This window comes from Furipterus horrens, unplaced genomic scaffold (genome assembly GCF_987537825.1).
Source record: "Furipterus horrens unplaced genomic scaffold, mFurHor1.1.pri manual_scaffold_6, whole genome shotgun sequence".
NCBI classification, from domain to species: domain Eukaryota; kingdom Metazoa; phylum Chordata; class Mammalia; order Chiroptera; family Furipteridae; genus Furipterus; species Furipterus horrens.
Genome location: NW_028327176.1, coordinates 189,591,126 through 189,617,456, shown reverse-complemented (window position 1 = coordinate 189,617,456; position 26,331 = coordinate 189,591,126). Strand labels below are relative to the sequence as shown.

The window sequence follows — 26,331 nt, the reverse complement described above, 5'->3', positions numbered from 1 at the left end:
CCACGTCCGCCATCCTCCCCATAACCACCCGGCCCCACCACCGCGGTCTCTGCCTTGGCCAGGGTCACAGCTTCCTGGCTGGCTCCAGGCCTCCCTCTTCGCTCGCTACAGGCCATTTCAACCCAGGAGCCGGAGTGAACTGCTTAATTCAGTAAAACAGATCGTGTGGCCTCTGCTTAGAACCCCCAGTGCCTTCCCATGTTATTGACAGTAAAATCCTAGATCCTTTCAGGCGGCTTGAAAGGGCCTTGCAGGATGGAAGGGGGGATGCCTTTGCGTCCAAGTCTGTTCTCCTGGCCTCCTCTGCCCACGCCCGCTGACCGCCTTGACCTTCTTTCAACACACGTGTGTCCTTCTCCGGCACGTGCGCTTGCTGCCCCCTCTGCCTGGAACAGCCCCGCCCCCCAGGAGCCAGGGAGCATGCCCCCACCCCCCCAGTCCCCATCACAGCGTCCTTGTTGGGGCAGCACTCAGGGACACCTGACATTCTGTTGCATACGTGTGTATTTTGCCTGCTCCCCCCCATGAGTCTTGTTCAGTGATGGACCCCCAGCACACAGAGCAATCACGGCAGTGAGTCTTGATTGAATGAGGGAATCCGAGTCAAATTAAGCTTATCCGAATGACACTTAATTTTTTCTCCTATAAATATACTCTCGGCTTTCTCTTCCTACGTAAAAACTATAGTGAACGGTAAAAAAAGCACGGAGGCTGCGTCATTGTCAATCTTTCCCAGAGAACTCCTCATGAGCAACGTGGTTAATGGTAGGCCGGGTCATAAAATGAGGCAAGTATCGGAAAGTCTCTCTGCTTAGAGAAATGTGTCTTCTGAAAATGCTTTCTGCTCCCCGTGCACCCGAAGAGACTAAGACCCCGTGGTGAGCATCCTCACGCCCGTTGTCACTGCGCGGTGCGTGCGTGGGTGCGCCCAGGTCTTCCCTCTCGCGGGCGTACTGGCTGCTAGGCATCTGCTTCTACAGTAGAGCAGCTGCACCCGTTCCGAAGCCCAGAGTCCAAGACACAGACGGACGCACGCAAAGGCCCCTGCGTGTGGGTGCGCATCGGCAAACGCGCCTTCGGGCCAGAACACCGTCCGCACTGAGTCTGACGCCGCCCCCCGTGCCTCGCCTCGGGGTCCGCAGACAAAACCCCAGCTTTCTGGACCACAGGCCCCGGTTCCCGGACCGAGGATGGCACGTCCAGCTCCGCAGTCAGACACAGCCACAGCCCCTGTCAGAGCCCGTCCGTCGGTCTCTGGTTCCCGTTGGAACTCCTTCTCTCCATTTTTCAGATTCCAGATTTCATGGGCCTCCTCTCCCTCAACACTTAAAAAATACCCCTGTGCTTTTGGACTTATTAGACGTTGATCATTCGTGGACATTTGAAAAGTCACCAAATAACCAAAACACAAAGACAGCAAATACAGTGGAGACCAGCCATTTGTGAACTTTGACCAGAAATGACAGCACAAACGTATGAAAATCAACCCTCGGGTGAAGCTAGAGTTGCCCGGACTTTCTCACTGGAGGAGAACCTTCAAATCTATGAGATTTCTTAAAGTAAAAGTTGGTACATGTAAGGACTTCTAAAAGGACCGTGGAAGTTTTTAGTAAGAGAACCTTCAGCCTTGAAACTCTTACTATATCAGAATCCATTACTTTTTATTTTCTAGTTGACAAGCGCTTAAAGCCAAGAGTCTATAAACCATTGTCCCAGGAGGTCCGTTAGATGGATGGCTGCAGTTAACTGTCTGGGTTCCGAATCCTCAGGCGCTGGACCGGGGTGGGAGGTGCACAGGGGGGGCGAATGGAGCCCAGTCTTTGCCAGCTGTTGGTGGGGCAACCGGAAGCCGGCTCCGTGGTGAGGACCTCATTATCCCCTTGTGTTAGTGGAGCGAGTGCTTTTGGATGCTATACTTCATGATGTGAAGAGCAAATCTGGCCTCATCACCAGAACTCTGCTGACAGATGAGAATTACTCACATTTAGTCGTTTTGGCTAATTAAAATAAAGAATGATTACTAATTTTCACATGCAAAAATGTAAAGATCTGGGCAACAAGCCATGGTATAATTAACAATATAGCTGAAACTGTGTGCGTCCCACCCACCCGCCCCATTGTAGAATCTGTTATTTGTCTTTTAAGTTGAATTTTGTGTTTATTTGTTCACTTACAAATGTCATTCACATCAGCATACAAACTTTAAATATCTGATGAAAAGGCAGTAATGAATCTGAGTAGCAGTACTTAAAAGTGCTTAAAAATTATCTTTTAGAGTTGAAATACGCCTTTCAGTAATGAATGCAATCACGGCCACACTGCGGTGCATAACACAGAATCGCATAGCACTAGAGTAATAAGGAACATTACTGAAATACATTTAAAATACAAAACAGTAGAGACGGCATATCATGAAAAATTTTATTTTTTAAAAGTGTATGAAAGCAGAACTTAAGCTTCCTTTATAATTGTACCAATTCCTGAAGTCCAATAACATTTTTTTCTTTAACACTGTTTGGATATTATTTATTTTCTCACATGCAGTGGTGCCTAAATACATGCCAGGGAAGTCCATTTTAAAGAACACGTTCTGTGGCCGAGAGTGGGATTCAAAAATAAACACCGAAAGTTCCCAGCATAGCAACAGGGCGTGTTCCTTAAACAGATGTGCACACAAATTGCCTGGGATGCAGGATGCTTTTATTCTAAAAAACCTCATTTATGTAACCCTGATAATGAGTCACCCAGGTGACCTACCAAGCCTGATGTAATAAACTTGATCTGATCTGCTATATGTGATCTGAGTCCCGTTCTGAGTGGCTCCACTCAGGGATTACAATCTGACCGGTTCTTTTCGCCCCGTAATGTTATCTAGACATTGACATGCTCATTGAGGCAAACCAACTACCATCACGGTCTATGGAAAAACATGCTAAACTCATGTAAACCATGTCAATATCAGTTCTCCGTTCCTTCCCCCTGTCCTTTCTCCCATTTCAACCAAGAGGGGCTGCTGAGAGCAGCAAGAAGAGAGAACCATGGTCTGGGGTCACTTTTCACTCAAATGGTCACTCCCGTGTTGACCGTCCAAATTGAATTTGTCATCTGAGACACATAGGATGATGAAAATACCCATGCTCTAGAAATTTAAAGTAAAAATCATCCGAAATATAGGTCAGTTACAAAGGCAGAGTTTTATGAAATACAAGGTACAGGCAAAGTGGCAAGAATAGGCACACTGAGAATAATTTTCTAATTTGTAAGATTGTTTTGACATCATAATAGCATAAAAATGAGAAAAGCTTTAAGTGGCTTTAATTTTTTGTTATTGTGTTTTCTGTCTTGCCTTTCATGTATTCTGTGTTGGTTCTCCCACATGACCACCAGGAAGTCTGTGGATCGAGCAGATCTTCAGTGAGAGACCCCAACACGTAGAGAGTCATCGGGGTGTTCCCAAAAGCGGACATCAAAGTCATACTTAAAGAGAAAATAGAAGGGAGCTAATTGTCAAGCCTACATGAGGGATTCTACGCTGTGGCCAGGAGAGGAATTCATCCTCCAAGCGTTTCACACCAAGCAGCAGCCATCTGCACATCTTGGTTATCTGTGTCACGTGACGAGTCCCAGCAGCACATCAGAGAGCTGAAATCCGCTTCAGTTTTTGTCCCAAGCCTGGGTGCTCACAGCTTTCCGCTGAGCACAAAGGATGTCATAAATGCCCCGATGATGAGTGGCAAGGAAATTTAAAAAAAAAAATAGTGATTGAAGACTTGTGTGGTTTTTAATGCTTTTTATTGGAATATATTTTCCAGATGAGTTTCCCCCACCTCACAGTTCAGCTGTTGAGGAAATTCGGCTTTGCTCTAGTTCAGTTAATCCCCTGAAGGCATTTTGTTTTTCGTGGGGTTTTTTGAAATAGCTATCAGTGACTTCATGGAAATGATTCACAACTTTACGAGGGATTTTCCTGAGGAGATTCCCCGTTAGATTGTGAAAGAGTCTTTATGGTATGAGAACAAAATAAAAGTAAATGTTGATCACAGGTACTAATCAAAATAAAATTCCAGTTTGAGTTATCCTTTAAAAATATAGGATTCGCCCTGGCTGGTGTGGCTCAGTGGACTGAGTGCCGGCCTGCGAACCAAAGAAAGGGTCACCGGTTCGATTCCCAGTCAGGGCACAGGCCTGGGTTGTGGGCCAGGTCCCCAGTTGGGGGTGTGTGAGAGGCAACCACACATTGACGTTTCTCTCCCTCTCTTTCTCCCTCCCTTCCCCTCTCTCTGAAAATAACTACCTAAAATCTTTAAAATACATACAAATAAATAAAAACATAGGATTCAATTCTCTCTTCCTATGTTTTTTAAAATACATTTTTAATTCATCTTTAATGCCAAATGGGCGACTTCTCTTTATTTCCAGGGGGCTCAGATTTTAGGGAGTAGGTGCCGGAGGAGGAAGACGTCAGTCATAACCGGGAAAAGCACCAGACAGCACAGCCCTGAGCGGGTCGTCCCGAGAAGCCCAGGATGACATGAAATTCTAATGCAAGTGACCAAAGATAACTAAACAGGCTTTTAAAATTGGGGCAGGGACAAGAAAGAATAAGGAAATAACAGGAAGGGAAGAATGACCCTCGTGGTAGGAGACAGCGCGGTGTGTGCAGATGAAGAGACTCCTGCTCCTGATTTCCTGGCAGAGGGAACAGTCCCCAAGTGAGAAAGGACACAGCACAAGAATTCAGGAGGAGCTTGTCCTTAAGAAGAGTCAGGGCAGAACAAGAACCTCTTTCCGTGAGCGTCTGGACCAAAGCCTTTCTCTACATCGTCCCCGAATCCCTGCCGGGAGTCTCTGAGATGCCACAATGAAAGGACAGTCAAGGCTAGGAGTTCTGGAGGCATATTTTTGATTAGCTTCAGCATGAGGAAAGATTAAATCTGAAAAATTGAAAAGCAATGAGTTTGCAATCCATTTCAGTCAACTTCAAAGCAATAGTAGCGTGAGCACCACAAAGCCCCACGTCACCATCAGGGGCCAACTCAGCGTCACCAGAACTGAACGTGGAGGGTGTCCCTTGGGAGGGACGTGATGTGCTCACTGTGAACCTTCTTGACTTTAAAGTGATGGCTGGACCCTGGGGTGCGAACGATGAGCCGGCACGGGAGGCAGATGAAAGGCACCCACAGGGCTTCGGTTCAGTCCGTCGGCTCCCGGTGGAGTGGAGAATTGGAAACAGAGCACCCGGCGACCGTCGGCTGCAGCTGACAGGAAGAGGAAGGAAAGGGCAGACGTGCTTGGAGAGAAGTGAAGGAACAGGGAAGAGAGAAGGGAAGCGAATCTCACAAGTCCAGGGAGAGCTGTTTTAAGGGTGGTGGGTTGACCTTCAGGGAGATGAAAGAGAGCCAGGAGTGGTAGGGGACACGGGCAGTGGGGACTCAGCTAAGCAGGAGGGGCCCTGCCCTGCATCCCTCCCATCCTCCCCCCACCCCTCCCCCCCAGGAGCCCATGGGCCCTGAGCACTCCTGGGTTCCTGGACCCGGAGCTCCGGAGTTCCTCCCCAACACCCTTAACTGATTCTGTCCTCCTGAGTACAGAAGCCAAGGGGTGACCCATTGTGGGGGCTGGGTGTGGAGCTAGGACCTGCGGGCTGCACCTTATAGGTGCGTGAGAGACCCTTCAGGGAGGTGAGAACTGGGAGTGAGAGGGGGGGGTGAGGCCAGGGGCCAGGGCTGGCTGCTCCAGGACAGCCACATTCGGGAGCAGACCTCTAGGGACCTAAGTCCTCACCTTCCAGGGCCTCCGTGCAGCTGTATTCGTGTAAAAGGGTGAGGCATTTTCTTTTAACAGTCTTTAGCTGGATCTATATATTCAGACAAATAATGCATTGTCGTACTTCCCCTGGGCCAAGAAGTTCAGGGGTTATGCAAAGGGGAGGGCTAGTCCCTGGGTCCTGAGTCCCTCTGAGCGCGCATTGTAGAACCTGTACCTGGAGGGTAGAAGGAAGCCCACCCGTCTGACATCAAAGGTGAAATCAGGGAGTGGATGTAGCAGGTGTGAGAACTCTCATCAAAGAAGTCTGACGTTCAAATAAGAGATGATGCCTATCAAAGCCCCCGTGGACTAAGGCCCCGTGAAAGCACAGATATGTTCTGTCTCATTCACCGCGGGCCCCCCAGCACCTGGTCAGGTGTCTGACACTGAATGCAGGAGAGTATGTGGCAACGACAGATAGGACACTGACTTCCCGAGTACCGTGGCGGAACAGGGATGTTGCCAACTACAAGGTAAAGTCTATGGAAAGAGGAAAGAGTAATGAACATGTGGACGCTTCTTATACATATTGCCAATTGGCTTAGTTAGCTGTCATTGATAGGAGCTTTATATGTGCACACGGGTGCCCAGGGAAAGGAAAGCTTCATAAAGGCTTACGTGATTGGCTATGATCGCTATCACTCCAAGACTAGAACTAGGATCTAGGAAGATCCTTCTGACAACAAGAATGACTTACAAGTAGAATGAAGGTTTGCAGCGGGTCCTCTGACCCTGTCACTGGAAGTCTTGAGACAGAATTTATCAGGCGGCGGTTGTGGATATTATAGGGGTTGGTCTAGCTATTAGTTCTTTAAGACCTAAGATGTTTTCATTCTTTAATACGTGACTCTGTGTTACATAAATCTGTCTTTAATCTTTGAAGGCATTAAATGCCAGTAAGTCATAAAATCTACAAATTAGATCTGATTGTCATGGATATAAACAAAATCATCAATGGCAGTTGGCTGTCGTGTGGCTGTCTTGAGGACAATATTTGACCTTCCCATGAAGGTCTGAGTGATTGCCTGTCAGGGTGGCCCCACTGAGAATCAGCCCAGCAAACCCGGCCTCCATCATCCGTTGATAACAGAGCTCTCCTCTTGTTGAAAATTAACTTTCTTTGAACAAGGCCAGTAGGACATGGAATTTTTAAAGAACTCTTTCTTGCTTGAATAGTGGTTTACTAATATTTTGTGTCTAAAAATTAAACCTTGTGCTTCAAATCTAAAATAGTCCATTTCTGAGACTTGATAGAACTGGTTTTAGGGCAAATAGACATTCACTCATAGGCCTTTAAATAACTGTACACAGGTTTGTGAGGACATCTATCGGCCAGCGCTCTTGTCTGTGATAATAAGAAGGTGTGACTTTTCCCCTTGATTTATGTACGTACTCACTCAGCAAGTGCCTAATGACTTCCACCCTGTGCGGGACACTAGGCAAGGCCCCAGGTCCTCAGTCACACAGTGAGCAGACCCTCATCCCTGGGCAAGAGCCTGTCCTCAGGGATCCTGCATTCAGGGTGGCAAAAGAAGATACTAACCAACAATTAGACACCTGGGGCCTCACAATGCTTCTTAAGTCAATTTAGTTAGTTGTCATTGGTGTGAGCTGTGTATGTGCTGACACATTCACGTGGAATGTTTTGTCTCTTTTGTCAAGCGTGGTGACAGAAGACTGGCTCTGCCACCAAAGAAGCCTGTGTCCATAGTCCCTTCTTGTTCATTTTTTAATGGCCCCTCCATGGCGATCGCCGTTAAGCCCCGAAATTTCGTTTAGCTTTTGGTTTTGGTTGTGCATGGATGCGTAATGTCTCCACAGTAGTATATTTTCTCCCCTAAATACAAAAGGTGTGCTCAGGTTAATCAGACTAACCTTGTTATTTTACAGGTTAAAATAACGTAGTTTGTGAAATCCTGAACTGTGGCATTTTTATATGAAAAACCTAGCATCTGTGTTTGTGACACCATTATCACAGGGCAGACAGTAGCTGGCAGGGCAAAGAGGAGTCTGGGATGTAGAGGCAGAACTGCAAGTTAGGATTGTGGATTGCTCAGCTCTGTCACTGGACTCATTTACAACCTGGATGGCCGAAGGTAAGTCACCTTGACTAGGACGGAGCAGCTGCAAGGAGGAAATAGAGCCCTTCCCCTTCCCCCACCCCCATTGAAAATCAGATCAGTGCTGGTTAAACAGAATTACGCTTCCTCGGTTCTTTTCTTTGACACCTTTGGGGAATATTTGTTTCTAAGTCACAGCCTGTTTGTCATAATCATCCATCTGTTGACTGTGTGCTCGAGTGATGCCCGTCCTGTGTGTCTTGGCTGACTCCAGGGGAGGAGCAGAAGGCATGGCAGGCAGCTGCTCGCCGGCCCTGTTATCGAAAATCTGAGTGTGTTTCCCTTGCGCACGTTGGGACAAGTGGGTGCGTTTGGGGATCCGAGGCTTCAGTTCCTTTCATTATTGCCTCAAAGGACGCAATTTGAAGTGACGGGTGAGATCAAAACAAAACAAACCTAAAATCTCCCGGCTAGTGTGAAGGTAAAAATATCCCATAAAGCTTTATGATCATCAGATAAAATTATCAAGTTGCTTCTTAATCACTTAGATTATTGTAGTGAGTAAAGGAATAAGTAAATTGATTTAAAAAACAAACGTAAAGCCTTAAATTATGCTACCCATACTCTTCTAAGCATATGTGAGCTGATTATATGTACAAATACACTTTATGTACATATATACATTCATGCACACACATATATACACATACTTGATAATCTGTCACGTTTCAGCCTCCTGTCACAATAAATCTCCCTTATTTAATTGGGTGCTGCGCTTCTTTAACAAATCTGGCCTGTAAAATCTTGGGGGTTGGGGGGAAAATGGTGTTTCTGGGACAAGAGCGGAACAGCCGTTTCAGGTAGAGTCTCAGCAGTGTCCCTGCTCTGCAGGGTCCTGCAGCAGCAGCAGCCTGTCGCTAGGCCTCCTGTGTGCAGGGAGCGGGGCTGGGTACGGACACACATGCGGACAGACACGCACAGCGCTTACGGCGCCCTCGCCAAGTTAAACGTCTTACTCCCTTTGCACGGGTGGGAGATGGCGCAGCTGGTTAGTGGCAGAGACGAGCATCCCCTTCATTTCCTCCTCCTCCTCTTGCTTCATCACTGTCCTCCCTTGCTCCTGGGCCAGGTGCGGGGGACGCAGGGCAGGCTGGGACGGAGTGTGTCCTCCGCACTCGCGCGTGGGGTAAAGAGAGATGAAACCCAGCACTGAGAGAGATGGGAATGGGTTCCAGCGAGGACCAGGGAAATACACGCATCTCGCCGGCACGCTGGGGGCCTGCGCAGGGCGCGAGAGGAAGGACCCTCTGTCCTCAGTGCGTGTCTGTGCCTCACCCGCTCCTCAGTTTATTCGCGTGCTTCACCCACAGACACGTTCCCTGTAGTGCATTCTTTCAGTCCGGCTAGAGCTGTAAAGTCTTCACGGGCCACGCTATGCTGCTTCTGCCCCCGGATCCGACCAGCACGGGGCCCGGCACAACGCCGATGCTTCGCTATTCCCTCGGCAGCTTTTCTCACATCTTACTGTTCAGTGCTTCTCACCCTAGCACCGCTGTTTAATGTGTCTTCCACATCCAAGCTTCTCGTTTGCCCTCCCAAGACGTGTAATGGCTTTTACCTTCTAATCCGGGCAAGACTAGAGACAAGTGTCATGGCCCCCATCACACCAACTTGGAAACTCACCATCTGCGAGAGTCTCGGGGCTCCTACTTGATAAATCACCTGCTGAAGTTAACAGATTCTTCCATGTCGTCTGATAGTAGAAATGACTCCATATCTAACCTTGATTTCTGTTTTGGTCTTTAAAAATTTTTTTTTTACTACTCTGGCAATCTCTTGTCTTTTAATCAGTGTATTTAGATAATTAAATTTTTAGTAGTTGTCCTTAAGTTTTTGATATGGATTGAATATTTTAATTAATCTAAGTCCACTTTCAAATATCACAAGAAGAAAGAATATGTGTAATGCACATACCTTATAACAGAGTACTCCTTCAAATCCTTTGTGGCATTGCTTTCATGCATGTCACTTAAATATATACTGTAATCACCCAATGTGTCTTTACTATTATTAAGTTTATCTTTCAAACTGATTAAGAATAAGGAAAATGAAAGCCCTTTTATTTACCTTCATTTATTCCTCCTCCATGCTTTCTTTCTCTATGTAGATCCAAATTTCTGACCTGTACCATTTTCCTTCTGCCTGAAGAACTTCTTTTAACATCTCTTGTGGGGAAGGTCTAATGACAACGATTCCCTCAGTCCTTGTCAAAGAAAGTCTTCACTCCTGAAGGATAACTGTGCTGGATATAGAACTCTAGGTTAATGGCATTTTTGATTCAACGTTTTAAATATCTCACCCCACTCTTGGACACGCATGGTCTAAGTTCTCCACTGTGGTCACTCCAGATATTTCTTCTGCTCTGTTACCTCCTTTTCCTCTTTCTGGTACTCCCCTGTGTGTGTTACTTCTTTGAAACTGCCCCACGCCCTTGGATAGTCTGTTCCATTTTCTTCATTTTTCTGCATTTCAGTTGGGGAACTTTTTTTCATCTTCCTTTAAGTGCCAATTCTTTCTTCAGCCATGCCAAGTTCAGTCTGCTCACCCAGTAGCTTCACGCATTTTGAACGGTGTCAGGTGAGGTCCCATTTTGAGAATGAAGTGTTAAGATCGCTTGAGAAGAACGGTGATGATTTGGAAGAGCCTCCAAGGCACATGGGGTGCTGGCCAAAGACAAGCACGGGGCAGGCTGTACCGGGCTCCACAGGGAGTGGCCCCTGAGCCTGCAGCGGCACCACTCTGAACAGTGCCGGGTAGACGGCGTGATTTCTGTTAGAAGACCTTGTCGCCCATTGGCCACACTAGCCGTGACTGGAAGGACAGAGAAGGGGGAAGGGAAACTAGGTGGTGAAGTTTGCCCCGAGCTGGCTAGGGGGTATCAGCTAAGCAGATACAGCAGAAGGACAAAGGGGTCATGGGTTTCAGCATCACTGACACTTTCCCATGTGGGGTCCAGGCTGGGAAGAGAGGTGAGAGGTCAGGAGAAGTCCACTTGTGCAGTACGAAAGCATACGTGGCTGGAGGGCAGAGCAGAGGCCTCTGGGATGAGAAAGGGGGAGCCTCTCACAGGGGCCATTATCTGTGCTAGGTGGTCAGTGACCACATGGTGGACGACACATTCATGAAGCGTCTGCTTGTGAACACTTTGTACAGCCAGGCACAGCAGTGACAATATGCCCGGTCACCGTAATGGTCACCTTATTTGCTGGGCACCGACTGTGGCACTCTCCCCCATGGGAGACGCGCCCCTGGAGTTTGCTCTGCCTTGTTCTTCCCTCCTTTGCTTCGCAAAACTCAGCAGGAACACTTGCCCCCAAAGAGAGCTCCAAGCCGAGAGCGGACATGAGGCTGAGTTTCCACAGCAGTTTGTGGTTGACTTGCAGACGACCAAGCCAACGATCCAGAATACAGTTTTCCTAACTGACTACATAGTCATCCTAATAGCAGCTCTGAAGTGGTCAGCTTCGCCGGAAGACCCTCAGACTACAAGGTAGTGTGGCCTTCGGGTCGGGAAGCGCCGCTCACGCGTGTCTCCTGACGTCAAGGCTCTAGCTTTTTGTCTTCGTGGTCTTAGATGTGCGTGTTGCGATTCATTGACTATGTTTTTCACCACAATATTTCCCTCGGGATCTTCATTTATTTTCTTGGACTGTTGTCAGGTGATGATATCAACCGGTTATATTTATGAACTACTTTCTCCGAGTATGAAATAGTGTAATAGCAAGGACTATATCAAACATAATATCAGAGAGTAGAAGTTTGTCCCAGCATTTTACAGGACCACAAAATTTCAGAACTGGACCTGACCCCGGCAAACTCATCTCTGAAATATCCTGCCTGAGGAGTCATGGGGCCTGTGTTTGAAAACCCCCAGTTACTAGCTTACAAGGCCACGCGTTCCATTTCTCTAAATTACAAATTACTTTACCTGCCGTCTAGAGTAAAGCTCCAATCTCACCCCTCTTGCAAAGGATCCCTCCGCCGCCCCTGAGAGGCGCATAGTCGTCCCACGTCTGCCTGCCCTCCCCAGACCAGCATGCTTCGTCTGTCCACCACGGGGACATCACAGAGCTCTGTGACAGGAGCCACAGCTTTGCATACAGCCCAATTCTGTAACAGAAGCTTCAGCAGATTCTGTAAGCCTCGGGTCTTACCTCAAAGAAACAGGTTCCCAGGTCCATTTTGTTTCCAGGGCTAATGTTATAAATGACTACAAACTAATACTGTGGAAAGATGCTATTAAAAAGACAGGAACAGAACATATTTTAAGTGATAGCCACACATGCGCTAGCACATGTGTGTGTGTATAACTTATTCACTTATTTCTTTTTGCCACTGAAGAGAGAACACGTAGCCGCTTGACAGGGCTGCTGTTGATGGGGTGATACTCAGAGTTGACAGGCACAGAGACTGTCACCGCCCTGTGCCCAGGTCCTTTCCATAGGAGACCCTTTCCACGCCGAAATGCAGCATCTTTATGATTTTGACAAAGCCTCCTGGGAGGACCAGGCAAGGTTCTAAACCAGAACCAAATCCCATAAAGACAGGACATCCAGCTGCCCTATCTTACTCATTTTTTTTTTTTATGATTTACATATGTTTTTATTTTTATGTTTCAATTACCATCGGCATTCAATATTAATTTCTATTCATTTCAGGTGTACGGCATAGTGGCTAGACAAATGTATAATTCATAAGGTGATCCCCGATCTTTCAAGTACATACCTGGCACCATTCCTAGTTCCCCTGGATAGACCCGCCCCAGCCCGAGGGGGAGAAAACAGGATGTGACTGATAAGCCAGTGGGCTTGTATTCCCAGCTCCCCACTCCAGCCTCACAAAATCCTGGCTGTTTCCTAGGGCCAGGTAACACGCTGGGCAGAAATGACATGGTACCCGAAGGCCAGCTCACAATGGGAAGGGGAGACAGGGCTACCCCCGCCTCCAGTGTGGCTCCCAACCAGAGAGTCCCCGTGGAGGGCCAGGCAGCCACCAGGCTCCCTCCCTTGGAGGTGTGGCTTTTCAGTGGTTGCTTAGAGTGTGGTTTGCAGATAGCATTGCACGTTCATGTCATACCTGTACGTAAGAACACATTGCCACAGAGAACAGGAATAACATGTTCACAATTCATTTCTCTCTCCTACAGCCGGCTGCCCCGACTCCTTGATTAAAGAGCTCCATCACTTCAGGATTCTCGGAGAAGAGCAGGTGAGCGAGCTTGTCCAAGGCTGCACTGCGGGTCGGGAAAGACAGACACCAGTGAGACCCCGTGGGCTCCCTCCGGGGGGGCAGAGTATCTCCTGGCCCTGAGGGCCCCCAGTGGGGAAGAAATCCATGCCCGAGAGCCATGTGCGGATGCTCCTCCCCTCTCCCATCCATCAGACCTGACAGGTTATTCCTTGGTACATCTGCTGTCTGCCAGAGTGTGTCCTCTCTGATGCCAGCAGGAGCAGGCAGCACTGGCAGGTAAGCAAACGAATCCGCGCTGAGAGGACTTACGCCCAGGGGACCCCTCGGCACAGACAGCCCCAACATCTGCCGGGCCGACAGCCCGGCTCCCTTCCCCCAGGTTTTGTTCTTCCTGAGTGTCATCTCCATTCCCCTGCCACCACTTTCTCTCCAGACGTGGCCATGTGACTTCCATGCAAAGCGTGCCCCAATTAAGGGACATCACTTCAATGCTGTGTGTGCTCAGTGAGACGTGACAGCTCCGTGGTAGGTGTGCTAAGTAATTGATTCAGGGTACTAAATAATGTATATGTTAGATATAGAATACATAATGTGATATTTGTAAATAATATATACACACACCAGCCCGTCCTTCTGACGGCACCGAGTAAATCTCTTACTCCTTCTGTGGATTACAGGCTCTGCGTTATGATGTTAGATCTTTATGTCGAGTTACTCTTGAAATACACCAAGCCGTTGTCATTGTGGTGGGTGATCTTCCTCACACTGTCCTACTGACTGTTGCTCCCAGAGGCAGCCTTGGCCAGCCCGGGTCAGACAGCAGGCCAGTGTGGTGTGCCGACTCGGCTTTGTCAGTGAGCTGCTGGTCTGCGTTTTTCTTCGGTGCGTGTACGTGGTAACCTTGGACGGCCCATTTCCAATATGAGATTAAAAACAGTATGAGGTTAATTCGAGGAGGATTAAAGCACTGGAATCATTTTCAACTCCTTGAATTAACAGATTACATTATGCCTCCTTCTTATTTTCATACGGCACATTTCCAAAATAGCACGTATAAGTGTTTATTTAAACACAAACGAAATCGATTCTCCTTTATTGTGGGTAGGAATCAATAACCCGTTCCCACAGCCACACCTGCTTGTGAAAACACCTGCATGTCCCCGCCTGAAGGCAGAAGCACCGGCAGCTACCCTGACATCTCTGCTCGGGCAGCGGAGCCTTGCCTTCTAAGTTCTGCCAACAGTTACAAAGTGTTTCCATATTTGTTTCCCGTCGGGGGAGCCGTAGTGAGAGAAGACAACTGCAATCATCTCCTGAGATCTGCACAAAGTTAGACCACTTGGCATTCTCCTAGACACGCCGTCCAGCCGCAATCACAGCAGTGTTGCTCTGGTCGGTGGTGCCACACGGTGATAGGGTCCATCACAGCAGCATTGACCTCCGGTTCCTGGAAGCCCGCGCCTCCTTCCTTCCTCTGGCCACCCTGCCTGCCTGCCTTCCGTCTTTCCTTTTGTGCGGCAGATGCTTCCTGAGCACTGCGCCCGTCCTGCGAACCACGCGCGGTTACGGGGAGGGAGGAGGGAGAGAAATCTGTCAGGCTCACGCTCTCGCTGGGAAAACCCACGTGATGCTACGTACATGCGGCCATGTGCAGTGCATGCTGCGCGAGATGTTAACACGGAGATGCAGAAGAACAAAGCCGCCGGGAGGGATGCCGCGTGCCAGGGGAGGGGTAAAGTTTTATATTCAGTGACATGTGACAAAACGCCTGAGCAACATGGTGACCTCCGGGCTCTCCCTGGAGGCTGAGGCCACTTACATTGACGAAATGAAAATTTTATATTAATGGGTGTCTCTCTCTTACTTGGCAAGGAGGACTGCGCTCAGGCATCTCTTAGAATTTTCGTAAATAGGATTGTAGTGTAAGTTGCAAATAGTCAGTTCTAAACTCCAACGTTTCAGATTTACATACTAAATACTACTTCTATTCCATCCATATATTGAACTAGTCGCAACAAAATAGACACTAAAATGAGTGTAATGTTCACTTAAAAATGAATTGCTAAAACCCACTCAGATACTGATTACTTAGTCAATTTATTACTGGGTGGTAGAGATGCTTACCCGCTATCTAAAATCTTTGTATGTGATTCCTTGGTTCCTTTCCATTTTCACTGATCTTTAATGCGCACTTGATTTTGAGATATGGATTAAAAATAAATCTCTAAATACTATTAATCGTTACCTCCTATAATAAAAATACAATTAAAACTCATTGGAATTTAAAATAATACATTCACTGTAGCTCCTTGGCCTTGTCTCTGAATTTACATTCAGAAAGCGCCTTTCGTCCCCCCTGACCAAGTCCCAACTACCCAGCAAAGATATCATCACCCTGCTGGCAAGCAAAGCCGCCCCGACACTCTGGCTGGGCCCTAAGAAAGCAGGTATGACAGCCGAAGTGCGTCAGGCGGGGAGGCCCTTCAGCAAACGGGCATTTCGGAAGTCCCTGCGCTGAGGCCCGCTCCCTCCGCCTTAGTTCGGTCACTGGAATTTGAGAATATTCCTTTGGAACGGCTTTTTGCGGTATCCTCAGGCTAGTGTTGGGTGAAACGGTAAACAAGGGAGTCGCAGGTGCAGTCATGATAAATGCTGAGAAGGAAGCGAACAGGGACCGAGATGTACCCCACGTCAGGGAAGGCCGCGAGGCGCCCCGCGCCATGAAGGCAGAGAAGGCGCCGCTGCCGAGTGAGCGGAGACCCGGGAGTGGGGTAGGAGAACGTTCCAGGCAGAGGAAAGCCCATGTTCAGGGGCCCGCAGGCTGGTGAGGGACTGGCTTTATTCAAGCCAAAATCAGTGTGGCGGGAAGATGATGAGCAAAAGGGACCACAGTGTGAGATGAAGGCCATCTAGACCCTCTAGGCCGTGGCCAAGAGCTGGGGTTTATTCTCGGTTCAATGGCAAACCCTGGAAATGTCAGGCCGCGAGCTGCTACCACCCGGATGACACCGTAAGAAAGGCGTCTCGCTGTGATATGGCCGTGGACTGGAGGAAGGTGGTCGGCAGGGAAACTCCTGTTGGAAGGAACTACTCAGAGGTTAAAGGTCTCGGTGATTGACTGGCTCTGGGGAAGAGAGGTTTTCAGTTAATTCAGGGTTCGTAGGAGAGTTCGTTAGTCATGAAGCAGCAATCCCAGGGACACAGAGAAGGGGTTTAAGAGAGAGGGGGGCTTGCATGGGGGCACGAGGCCCCTCGAGGCAGGAGGGTTTGGGGGTAGGAATAACAGGGAGGCCTGACACTTAGAAGTGAGTGTGCTGTGAGCACGGTGCGTGCATCTGGGTGCTCTCTGGAGGGAAGTGGGTGCGCAGCCACCCTGTTGTCATGGCCGTTATCATCTCAGGTGTGTCCCTTGCCATTAAGGCAACTTACTCGGCCTTCACCCCCCGAACTTTCCTTGGTGTCACAGGCTTGCTCATTTCAAAGTTAGTTGTGAACACAAAGCCATCTAACATGATCCAGAGAATCATTGTCTACTTACTTGGGCCGTCGGAGCGCCGTCAGCGCACGCAGCGGGCAGTGGGACGGAGCCGCTTCCACACCTCCCACCAGAGCCTCGCTCCGGCCTTCCAGACAACGAAGTGTCGGCCTTCCCTTCCGATGGCCCAGAACCGCCCGGAAACCAGTCTTGCTGCCCTGAGATAGGGAACGGCCGCCCTGGGATGGGAGACAGCCACCCCGGGGTGGGAGACAGCCGCCCCGGGATGGGAGACAGCCGCCCCGGGATGGGGAACAGCCGCCCTGGGGTGGGGAACAGCCGCCCCGGGATGGGGAACAGCCGCCCCGGGATGGGAGACAGCCGCCCCGGGGTGGGAGACAGCCGCCCCGGGATGGGGGGCAGCTTCAGAAGAGCGAGCAGAAGGAGACGACGTGAAAAGACTGCGTTAGTGAAAAGGAGGCGCAGGGAGGAGGTGCCTCCCCAGGAAGTCCAAGACAAAGACCCTTCCTCCGGGGGCCAAGCTCTTGCCCTTGGAGACAACAGCACCACTCAAGGGGCCAGAGCCCGGGTGAAGCCACAGCCTCACCTTCTGCCAGGCGCCTGCAGAAGCCTCTGGCGTCACAGCCACGGTGGGAACCCCTGCGGGGCGCTGCCCTGGCCGCGGTGTGCACAAGGGACGAAGAGGCCAATTGGCTTTGATCTCCTTTCGAGAAGATTCCACAGCCCCTGGAAGCCGAGATCAGTTTTGGCATCTTGTTATCTGAAACATCTGGAAAAAATATTCATCGATTGGGATCTAGGACACAGGTTGTTGCTCTAATGATATTTTAGCGGCTGTTCGGTCGGTTCCTCGTGGTGTGTGATTCCAGCTGCCGTAATGACTGTTTCTCTGTGCCGCGCACACGGGGCAGCCCTTTCTCCAGCCAGCGGACGTCCCCAGTCGACGACAGATGTCTAAGGTGAAGAAAACATGTTTAGCAACCGTGGTGAGGCGGGCCCCTTACTCAGCCTGTCACCAAACCCCCCGAGGTAGTCGCCTGGAAATGAGGAAGAATAAGACCAAGATGTCTGAGAATTTAAGAAGGTTGTTGTTTGTTTGTTTTTTTTTAACCTAATGCATAGAGAAAATAGGACAGTCTGTGCACAGCAAGGGGAAATGGGTTTATCAGAAGTGTGTTCCTCTAGAAGGTTATTTTAGATATTTTTTAAGCCAAAGAAGAAGTGGTGTAATAAACTGCTTTTCTATAGTTTCCAAAAGATGACCGAGGAAGAGTGAGCTGAAAATGTTTTTAATGAATTTAGGGGGAGCAGAGAGGGGGAGGCAGCTTCGTGTTGGGGAAATGGTGTCAGACCCACAGCGCTGGGCGCCGAGGCAGGAGGACGGCGGGATGCTGCCTGGGTGGAGGTCAGCGAAGGGCTGGACTCCCTTGTGACTCAGTGGCTGGCGAAGGGACCGTGTGGGCAGGGTTGGCACAGGCACGTGTCAGAAGCATCACTCGGTGACCGTGTCTCTGAGCAGGGTCTCTCTCCTCCAGGGCACTAAGGGACGGGACCCAGGGAAGGAATCCCAGGCGCTCGCGCTAAGATTTAACCGAAGCCAGAGTCAGGGGGAAAGCAAGCCAGGCCCTCACCTGTGGGGGTCGCCTCTGCCGCTGTACCTGAGGGCCCCCGAGGGATCCTCGAGGAAATCCCACCGCAGCCCGAATACAGCCCCCTTTTCTGCTCTCAGGGGACTTGAAAGGTTGCCACGTAGCTTCCGGACCGCTGGCAAGCCGGGACTCATTCCTACAGAACATCTGCCGGTCTCCTCAGATCTTAGTCTGACCTAGTGCCCTGTACTTCCAACTGCCTGTAGTTTAAAATGTTCGATTGCTCCCCACTTTCCTTTCTTACGAAACCATGTGACTCGCACGTCACGAGGAAGCTGTCTGTGTCCTCCTACACAGGCCAGGCCAGTGGTGGGGTACTGAGGCACCGTGCCTTCCCAGGCTGACCCCCTCAGGGGACCCCCGAATTTAGCATGCAGTCAGTGCCCAGCAAGAAAGGGGAAGCCAACTGGCCCAAACGGGACTTGAACCTGTGACGCTTGCTTCATTATAGACCAATATTCTGCCCACCAAATTCCAGCCTCTACTTGACTATACTCACCCAGAACTCATTATTTAGACTCATAAAATATGAGTTCCTTCGAACGTCTGAATTCTATACTTTAAAATGCATATTTCCTTCCTTAAGAGAATCCATGAGCACACACAGACTGAATAATTTGCTCCCCAAATAAATAAAATATAAACCATAGCAAGGAGCTGAGATTTTACCTAGATAGATCATACTAACGAAAGGTACTTTCACTATATTCTGATGAAACGTAGGAGGGAGTTTTTTTAATTTTTTTTTCCCTTCGATGCAGAGTCGTATGCTTTGTTAATATTAACATTTATTTTCAAAAATTTTTGCACATAGTTTGTTGTCAGCTCTAAATGATCTTCGCTGTCTGTGGATAATCCACATTAAGGAAGTATATCTAGAAATTCGCAAACAAGTGTTACTAGTAGCGTAAAGGGCCTGAGTTGGCAGACACGTGTAAGGTGTCTGCACACGCACAAGCCCACAGACACGGACCGGGAAGCAGAGACTAGCGACGCACAGCTGATGGCGAGAGAATTTGCTGCCGTAAGTTCACCCGAGAGAACAGATTCTACAGGGGCCCAGGCCACGGTACACGGTCACTCTGTGTATAAAACCCTGGTGACTCAGGAAGCCCTGGAGATAACACAACGGGTCCCAACCCTGGGGCTCCTTGGTCACTCTGCCGCCAGTGCGTGTGATGTGCCCTCCGCTGAGTAGAGGGGCTCTGCTCTACTGAGGGCTGATCTGTCACCACTCTGCAATAAGGAGACAGTGGGCTTCCTCCTGTGTCCTCTCACCTTCGGGCCAGTAAATGGTGTTAAGGAATCAAGGGACATGTAGGTCATCTCTTCGAGGGGGCTGAAGAAGGAGCTCTGCTAATGACCCATCTGTAGCTCCCTGTCTAAATCCCCTCCTGAGGGCATAAGCGTTCTGTGACCACTAACACCTGACGGGCTCAAGGTCACATTTTTTAAATAAATACGACAGTGTCTTTTTTTTTTTTTTTTTTTAAGTAATGCATTCACTAGGCATAGGTTTTATTTCAGATGTGGTGTGTGCTTTTTAATCATCAGATTCACCATGTATGTAAGTTCAAGTGTCTGTCTTCCCTCAGAAAAGGAATCGTATCCCCCAGCATCCCTGAGGGCATCATAAATAGAACGTATACAGCAGGGTCTCTTCTTACCAACTCTTCAGCGAATGCGCAGAAAGGGGAGCGTGGATTTACATGCTGCATCCGTATCTGAGAGGCCGTCAGCAAGCATTTCTAAGTGGTATTGGATTTTGTCCGCAGCTTAACGTCTTCCTAGATAAAAGCTATTGTCGTAGCAGAAAAATTGCTTAACTAAATTAAATAGATAATCTGTCATCAAATCAGAAAATAGCCAATTACTTAAGAGCAATTTATTTAAAATAGAAAAGCAATTTATGGAGGTAAAACTGTCCTGTCTCACTGTTATGAATTCCCTTGCCATTGATAATTTTATTAGAATTCTTTCCTTGACACTTAGTGGAGTTGGCTTTTATTAATTCCTTCTGCAACCGTTGTGTACCAGCGATGGACAAGATATTTCACCGAATTCAGGGGACACAAACACATGAAAGGAGGGGTACAGAGAGTGTGTCGTGAGGCCTGAAGGGACTGCCCACGCCGGCCCTCGTCTCCTTCAGCTTCCCAGTGGACCGCAATCAACAACGCCAGCCGCTTCCTCCTCTGGTTATTTCACGCGGCTCCTCCGGTCCTTCCTCGGCACAGCGGGGTGCACACTAGGCCAGATGAGTAAAGAAGGTCTCAGAAAATGATCACCAACGTGAAGTCTCTCGATTATGGCAACTATCTCATCATTCACCCCTTGATGACATGTCTTTATTCTGCCCCTTGGTCATTGCACAGCTCATGACGTTTGCCAGACAGCCTTTTCCAGCAACTCCACGCATTCTAGTTTGTTTACCGTCAGCAAGCTTACACCGAGTGTTTCCTGCTAAATGTATTCCATAGATGAGAACTCTTCTCCAGGAAATGCCATGCATGTATGTACCATTAGCGTGTGTACAGGGGATTTGACCAGGTCATCTCTCTTCCTCTCCCAGGGCCAGGGAGATAAGCAAATGGATAGGAGGCAGGTGCTCACCCCTCCTTCCCAGCTCTGCATGCACCTGGGACTTCTAACTGTATACCTACAACCCACGTGTTCTCCTGAACTCCAAACTCGTATATCCTGTTAGCCACTCACCATTTTTCACATAGTTGGGTAGTAAGTTATTAACTGAATATGAGCACAGATTCCCCAGTTTCCTAAACACACACACACACACACACATCTCTCTCTCCCCTTCTGTCTTCTTGGGGAAAAACCTTACACTCATACTTGACTCTCTCTCTCACACCGTATATCCAATCTGCCTAAAATTTTTGCCATTTCTACCTTCCAGATCGATCCAGAACTCCCCACCAAAGCCCACCAGCAGCAGCGCCTTCCTGCTAAAGCCCCCCACACCTCTCAGGTGGCTCGCTGAAATAACCCTCTCCCTGCTTCTCCGCTTCCTGCTTTCATCCTTGTCCCCAAGAGTCTCTTCTGAATGTATCAACTGTAAGGCTGTCTCAGAGTCATCACATCCTGTCACCCCACAGCTCCAAGGCTTCAGGGGTCCCCCGGCCTCTCAGAATAACAGCCAAAGCTCCTCGTGCTGACCGAGCCCCGTAGCACCGAGGGCGGGCAATATCGGCACCCAGTTTCCAGATGGTTTTGAAACCCTGTGGCCTCCTGAATGGGGTCACGAAAATACCCCGCTTGATGAGGTTGCTCATGATGCGTTGGAATTGTTCATAACCTGAAACAGAAGTGCGTTCCCTAACATTTGTACAAAACAACGCTAGTAAGTGAAGTTGGTGGACATCGTATTGAAAAAACAAATTTTGCAAAATGTATTTTCTGGGGACAGATTTCTAGCAATACAAAGAATAAACACTTCACATTCCTGCTTTGCCCGCTGGAACTGGGAGAGTTTAGGATGGACCGCACCTTACCTACCCCCTCCTAGTTTTTTACTGAAACGGATCAACCAGCAACCATGCGCAACGCCAGCCATTCCTCTGTTTTGCCTAAAACATTTAGGATATGTATCGTTATTTTTAAAAGTGCTTTTGTCTTTTGCAGTACAACCGCTACCAGCACTACGGGGCCGAGGAGTGCGTGCTGAGGATGGGGGGCGTGCTGTGCCCCCACCCTGGCTGCGGGGCCGGGCTGCTGCCTGAGCCACAGCAGAGGACGGTCACCTGCGAAGCGGGCGATGGCCTGGGCTGCGGGGTGAGTACTCGCAGCGGCACCGGCTGCCCTGACTGTGTGTGTGTGTGTGTGTGTGTGTGTGTGTGTGTGTGTGTGTGTGTGTGTGTGTCTGCGCTGGCAAACTAGCGGGGGTCACATACGTGTTTCATGTTCCTTTTCCATCTGGACTCAGACATCATTGAGCTGGCCTATAGGAAAATGGATTTGTAAATTCTTATGTAAAATATAGGATTCCAGACGTGATAGACGATAAATAGATCTATAGATTTCTTTTTTGTCGGAGGGAGGGAAGATTTTCTGCTCTCATTGGTTGCCCTTGTGTTTAAGACACTGTGACTCTCTCGGCCGGCCTTTTAAACTTTTCCAGGGCTCAGCTGATTCAGAGCAAAAATTTATGGCTTCTTCTAAATTGCCTTTAAGTAGACGGGCGTGAAGGGGAAAGAGGATGGCCCATCAGCGAGGCCTTCGCGACGTTGTTTGCCTAAGTATTTCGGGAAATAAACTGAAGATTAATGTGGAAAACCCGCAGTGCGGTTGCGCCATAAAAACCACTTTACACCGAGACAAGCCGAAGCAAAGGCGCCTCCCAGGGAAGCAGAGCACGGGGCGCGGAAACCGTGTGTTCTAGGAGGCCAGTCGGCGCGACCCCGCCGGCCACGAGCCACGGCCAAGGGTGAGGGACGCGGCGGGAGCGCACGGGGAAAGGCTTACTGAATCATAATGACAAACGGGTAATAATCCTGGCGGCAAATTTCCTGCCTGCCAGGAAAGGAGGAAAGTGTGTCTGCTTACAGAATGCTATAGAAGTGGGATGGGAAACCGTTTCTTTTAAAAGACCAGCTTCACGAGGGGCTTGGGAAAGACTGAGCGGATTCCCCGGGCCCGGTTGGGGGCCGAGCCCTGGGTCACCTGCGCCGCAGCGAGTGTCTGTCGCCCTTTCTAAAGATGCCTGTCTGTCATGTGGGGGCGCCCAGAGAACCCTGGGCGGGGCCGCACCGCAGAGGGAGCGCAGCGGAGAAACGATGAGATACCAGGACGCATATGTGGGAGGAAACACCTCGGCTGAATCATCGCCGTTGCATTAGCGTGAAAATTGAAGGAGACTGTGCTGCCCTCAGAAATGATGGAAATCAGGCGACAGTCTCCAGCCGCAGCCGTTGTCATTAATGGCAGAGCCTGTGCCGAGTGTGCGTGTGTGGCCTGAGCAGGCGGCCGAACCCCGGGGTCGGAAAACTAGCGCATCATCTTCTTTCAAAATGAGTTACAGTCGTTTTCAACTAATAGCGGGATTGCGCGCTTCCGCCTGCGAATCGCCCACTGCGGCTGCTTTCTCTACAGCTGGGTTTTAGGATCTTAACTTTCTTGGCACGGTGGGGAGTTCTCTGGCCCACCCTCTGCATTCAGTTGTTCATCTGGCTTTAAAGAATTCTGTAGGGTTTATGTCGTTTTTTAACTTTGGAACTCCTTTCTCTCTCCTTTTTTCACTCAATGTGACATTGTAAGGAAGTGGCACACGTATGTAAGCTCCAAATCATGGGAAATTACATGGGAATTGAACCGAATTGCTTTTATATCTTTGCGTTGAGAGACTTTCGGGGGCACATCTTACCTCAAGGCAGAGAGCTGCCTTTGATATGTTTCTTTGTCCTTTGGCAATTCTAGGTGATGAGTTGTGTTTTATTTTGATTTGTTCTGTTTTGTTGTTTTGAGAGGTGCACCTGCCAGTTTGATCATTAGTTTTCTATTGTCGTGCCACAGCGGACCCCAAATTCTAACCATTTAATTGGTAACCACGTATTATCTCACAGAGTTTCTGAGGGTCAGGAATCCGTGAGTGACGTAGCTGGAGGTTCTGGCTCAGTCTCTCATGAGCTGGCTTTGTGGGGGAGGAGCCAGTCTCTCCTCTTAGCCTTCTTAGTCCTCCGGGCTGCTCTAATAATCAAATTAACGTGAGACAGATGAACAGGAGAAAAGAACCCAATTTGATTGCACCCATGCACACAGGGGCTCCAGAAGACCACGAGACCCGAGGTTGTGTTGGGAAGGTGAAGCTTCTGGGCCGCCCGGAGCTAAGGCGCAAGCTGAGAACAGTTTGGGCCTTCACAGGGGAGGAAGGAAAGTCACACGGAGCTGGACAAGCAAATCTTGAGTAGATACCTGTTTCCTGGGTGGTCGTTAGCCATTGGACAGCGGGGACCTGGGTCAGATGGGTCTTGCTAGGTTTCTCCCAATCATACTTAGTCCATATGAAACTATAGCTACCTGTGATGGTACCTCCCTTTCTGGAGCGGGTCTTCCATCTAAATTCTCTTCAGCGTTTATGGGAAAGTCAAAGGTTCTTATTGAGTCTTTTGAGTCTTCAAAATAACCAGCTTGAAATAATATTTCAAAGAGGCATATTTAGGGTTCAAACTCTGCTACCCTTCAGGTAGCAGACCGTTGGCCAAAACCGTGTCTCTTGGCTATGGGCAGAAGGCCACCGGTTCTCACCATGTGGCCCTCGTCCTAGATGGCAGCTAACTTACCTGGAGGGAGCGGTCCCAGGGAGGAAACAGAAAGCCACAGCTGTGTGTGATCTCATCTCCAAGGGGCACGCCACCCCTCCTGTTCACTCCATGCGAATCGAGGCACTAAATCCAGACTGCCCTCAAGGGGAGGGGAATTAGGCCCCATCTTAAAGGAAAGAGTATCGAGGATTCATAGACATGTTTTGAACCAACACTGTTCACAATTTGAAGCGGTTGGAAAAAAAGAACAAAGAGAACGGATTTTCTGGAAGATGCATTGGACACGATGTTGTCTTTTACCTCCGTCCCTGGGCGGCCCCAACCCTCATAGTCTTTTTACGTCACTTCTCATTGCTTTGACTTCCCAGCAGAGAAGGTGACCTCATTGTTCCCCCTTGTCTTCAAATCCACAACTTTCATGAAGGATGTTAACCCAACTAAGATGGTTTTGGGGATTCTGTAGTGGTTAAAAAGATTGGATTGGATATCTTTAAGTTCAAATCCCGACTCCACCACCTACTGAGGGTCTTAATTTTTGTACCTCAGTTTCCTCATCTCTAAAATAGGATACATTATAGTAACATCGTATAAGGCTATTATAAATATTAAATGACATAGTAGGTATAAAAGGCTTAGAACAGTGTTTGTCCTTAAGTATACACTTACTTAATCAAAAGCTTAATATTTATCAAAAGCTCACCCAAAAAAACCCAATAGTCAAGGAAAATTGAAGTGGTTGCTGATGTATATATAGTTTCCATCTAAAGGAACAGACTTCGGCGTTTTGGCTGCCTTTGGCTTCTTTAAAGTAGGTGCTAACGTTCAGATTAATGAGTCCCTTCTTGCAGTACCTGGTAACATCCACTGGAAAACCAGATCACGTGACCCTGTGCTCTACTCTGTCGCTAGGCTTAGCTGTTCCCCAGAGAACGGTGCATATTAGCTAATAAAGGAAGACGGGACTTCTATTTAAATGATAATGTCGGTCCACCTAGGAACGGTCTGATAGCTGTGTGATAGTCGCAGCAAGTGTATTATCGTTGTGAAGAATGACTTGAGATTAAGTCCCACCTTCCGGGACTGGTGGGAAGTGGTGCTGATATTCAAACAAGTGGAAATGGTGCCCTGGTTTCACATCCTTATATTTCTGTCCTCGGTTTTCATATTCTGGTATTCATTAAATTCATGCATTGGGGGTTCAACATTGACTGACTGACTGAATGAATGAATCTTAATGTAGAAGCCATGCGAAGGCAACTATCGCTTTCATGTTCAAGGATTAATTATCATTTATCCAATATTTGAATTGCTCACCTTGCCTCAACAAGAATCTCCTCAAAAAATATTTAAACACCTCCTTATGCTCATACAATGTACAGGGTTTTACGCGCACACATAATACATAATCCGGAGTGCCAAAATACACCAAGTTCAGAGAGCCGCAAAAAGTCAGTTAGGGACCTGAAAGTAATTTAGAAGTTAGGGTTTATGTGCCCTGTAAAGGCCAAATAAAGAAGTCTGCGCATTCTGATGTGTAAAACGTCTCAGTCTTGGGAGCAACGAGATTTTAGTTTTGACAGAACACAGACTATTTTTACACTGATAAACAGAACGCAATTGGGAAAATATTCGGAGTTCAGGTTGCCAGACCTCACTCTCTGCTGGCCTTTGGTCATATTTTCACTAGTACTCATAAAAACATTAATTGAGTTCCTGAGGAATTCATGTTAAGCATTATTCTTTTCTCTGGCTTTATTACTATTCATCAGAACAATCTCACTAACTTTTATGAC

General features: G+C 48.6%; 1 protein-coding gene across 1 annotated transcript in view; it reads left to right on the top strand.

Moving 5' to 3' along the window:
* PRKN (parkin RBR E3 ubiquitin protein ligase) overlaps window positions 1–26,331 on the top strand; it is a 920,988-nt gene that overhangs the window by 760,305 nt on the left and 134,352 nt on the right. Inside the window, exons 8-9 of the mRNA XM_090280710.1 lie at window positions 13,075–13,136; window positions 21,903–22,052. Of these exons, the coding sequence (XP_090136836.1) occupies window positions 13,075–13,136; window positions 21,903–22,052 (212 nt within the window). The remainder of the gene's footprint in view (window positions 1–13,074; window positions 13,137–21,902; window positions 22,053–26,331) is intronic.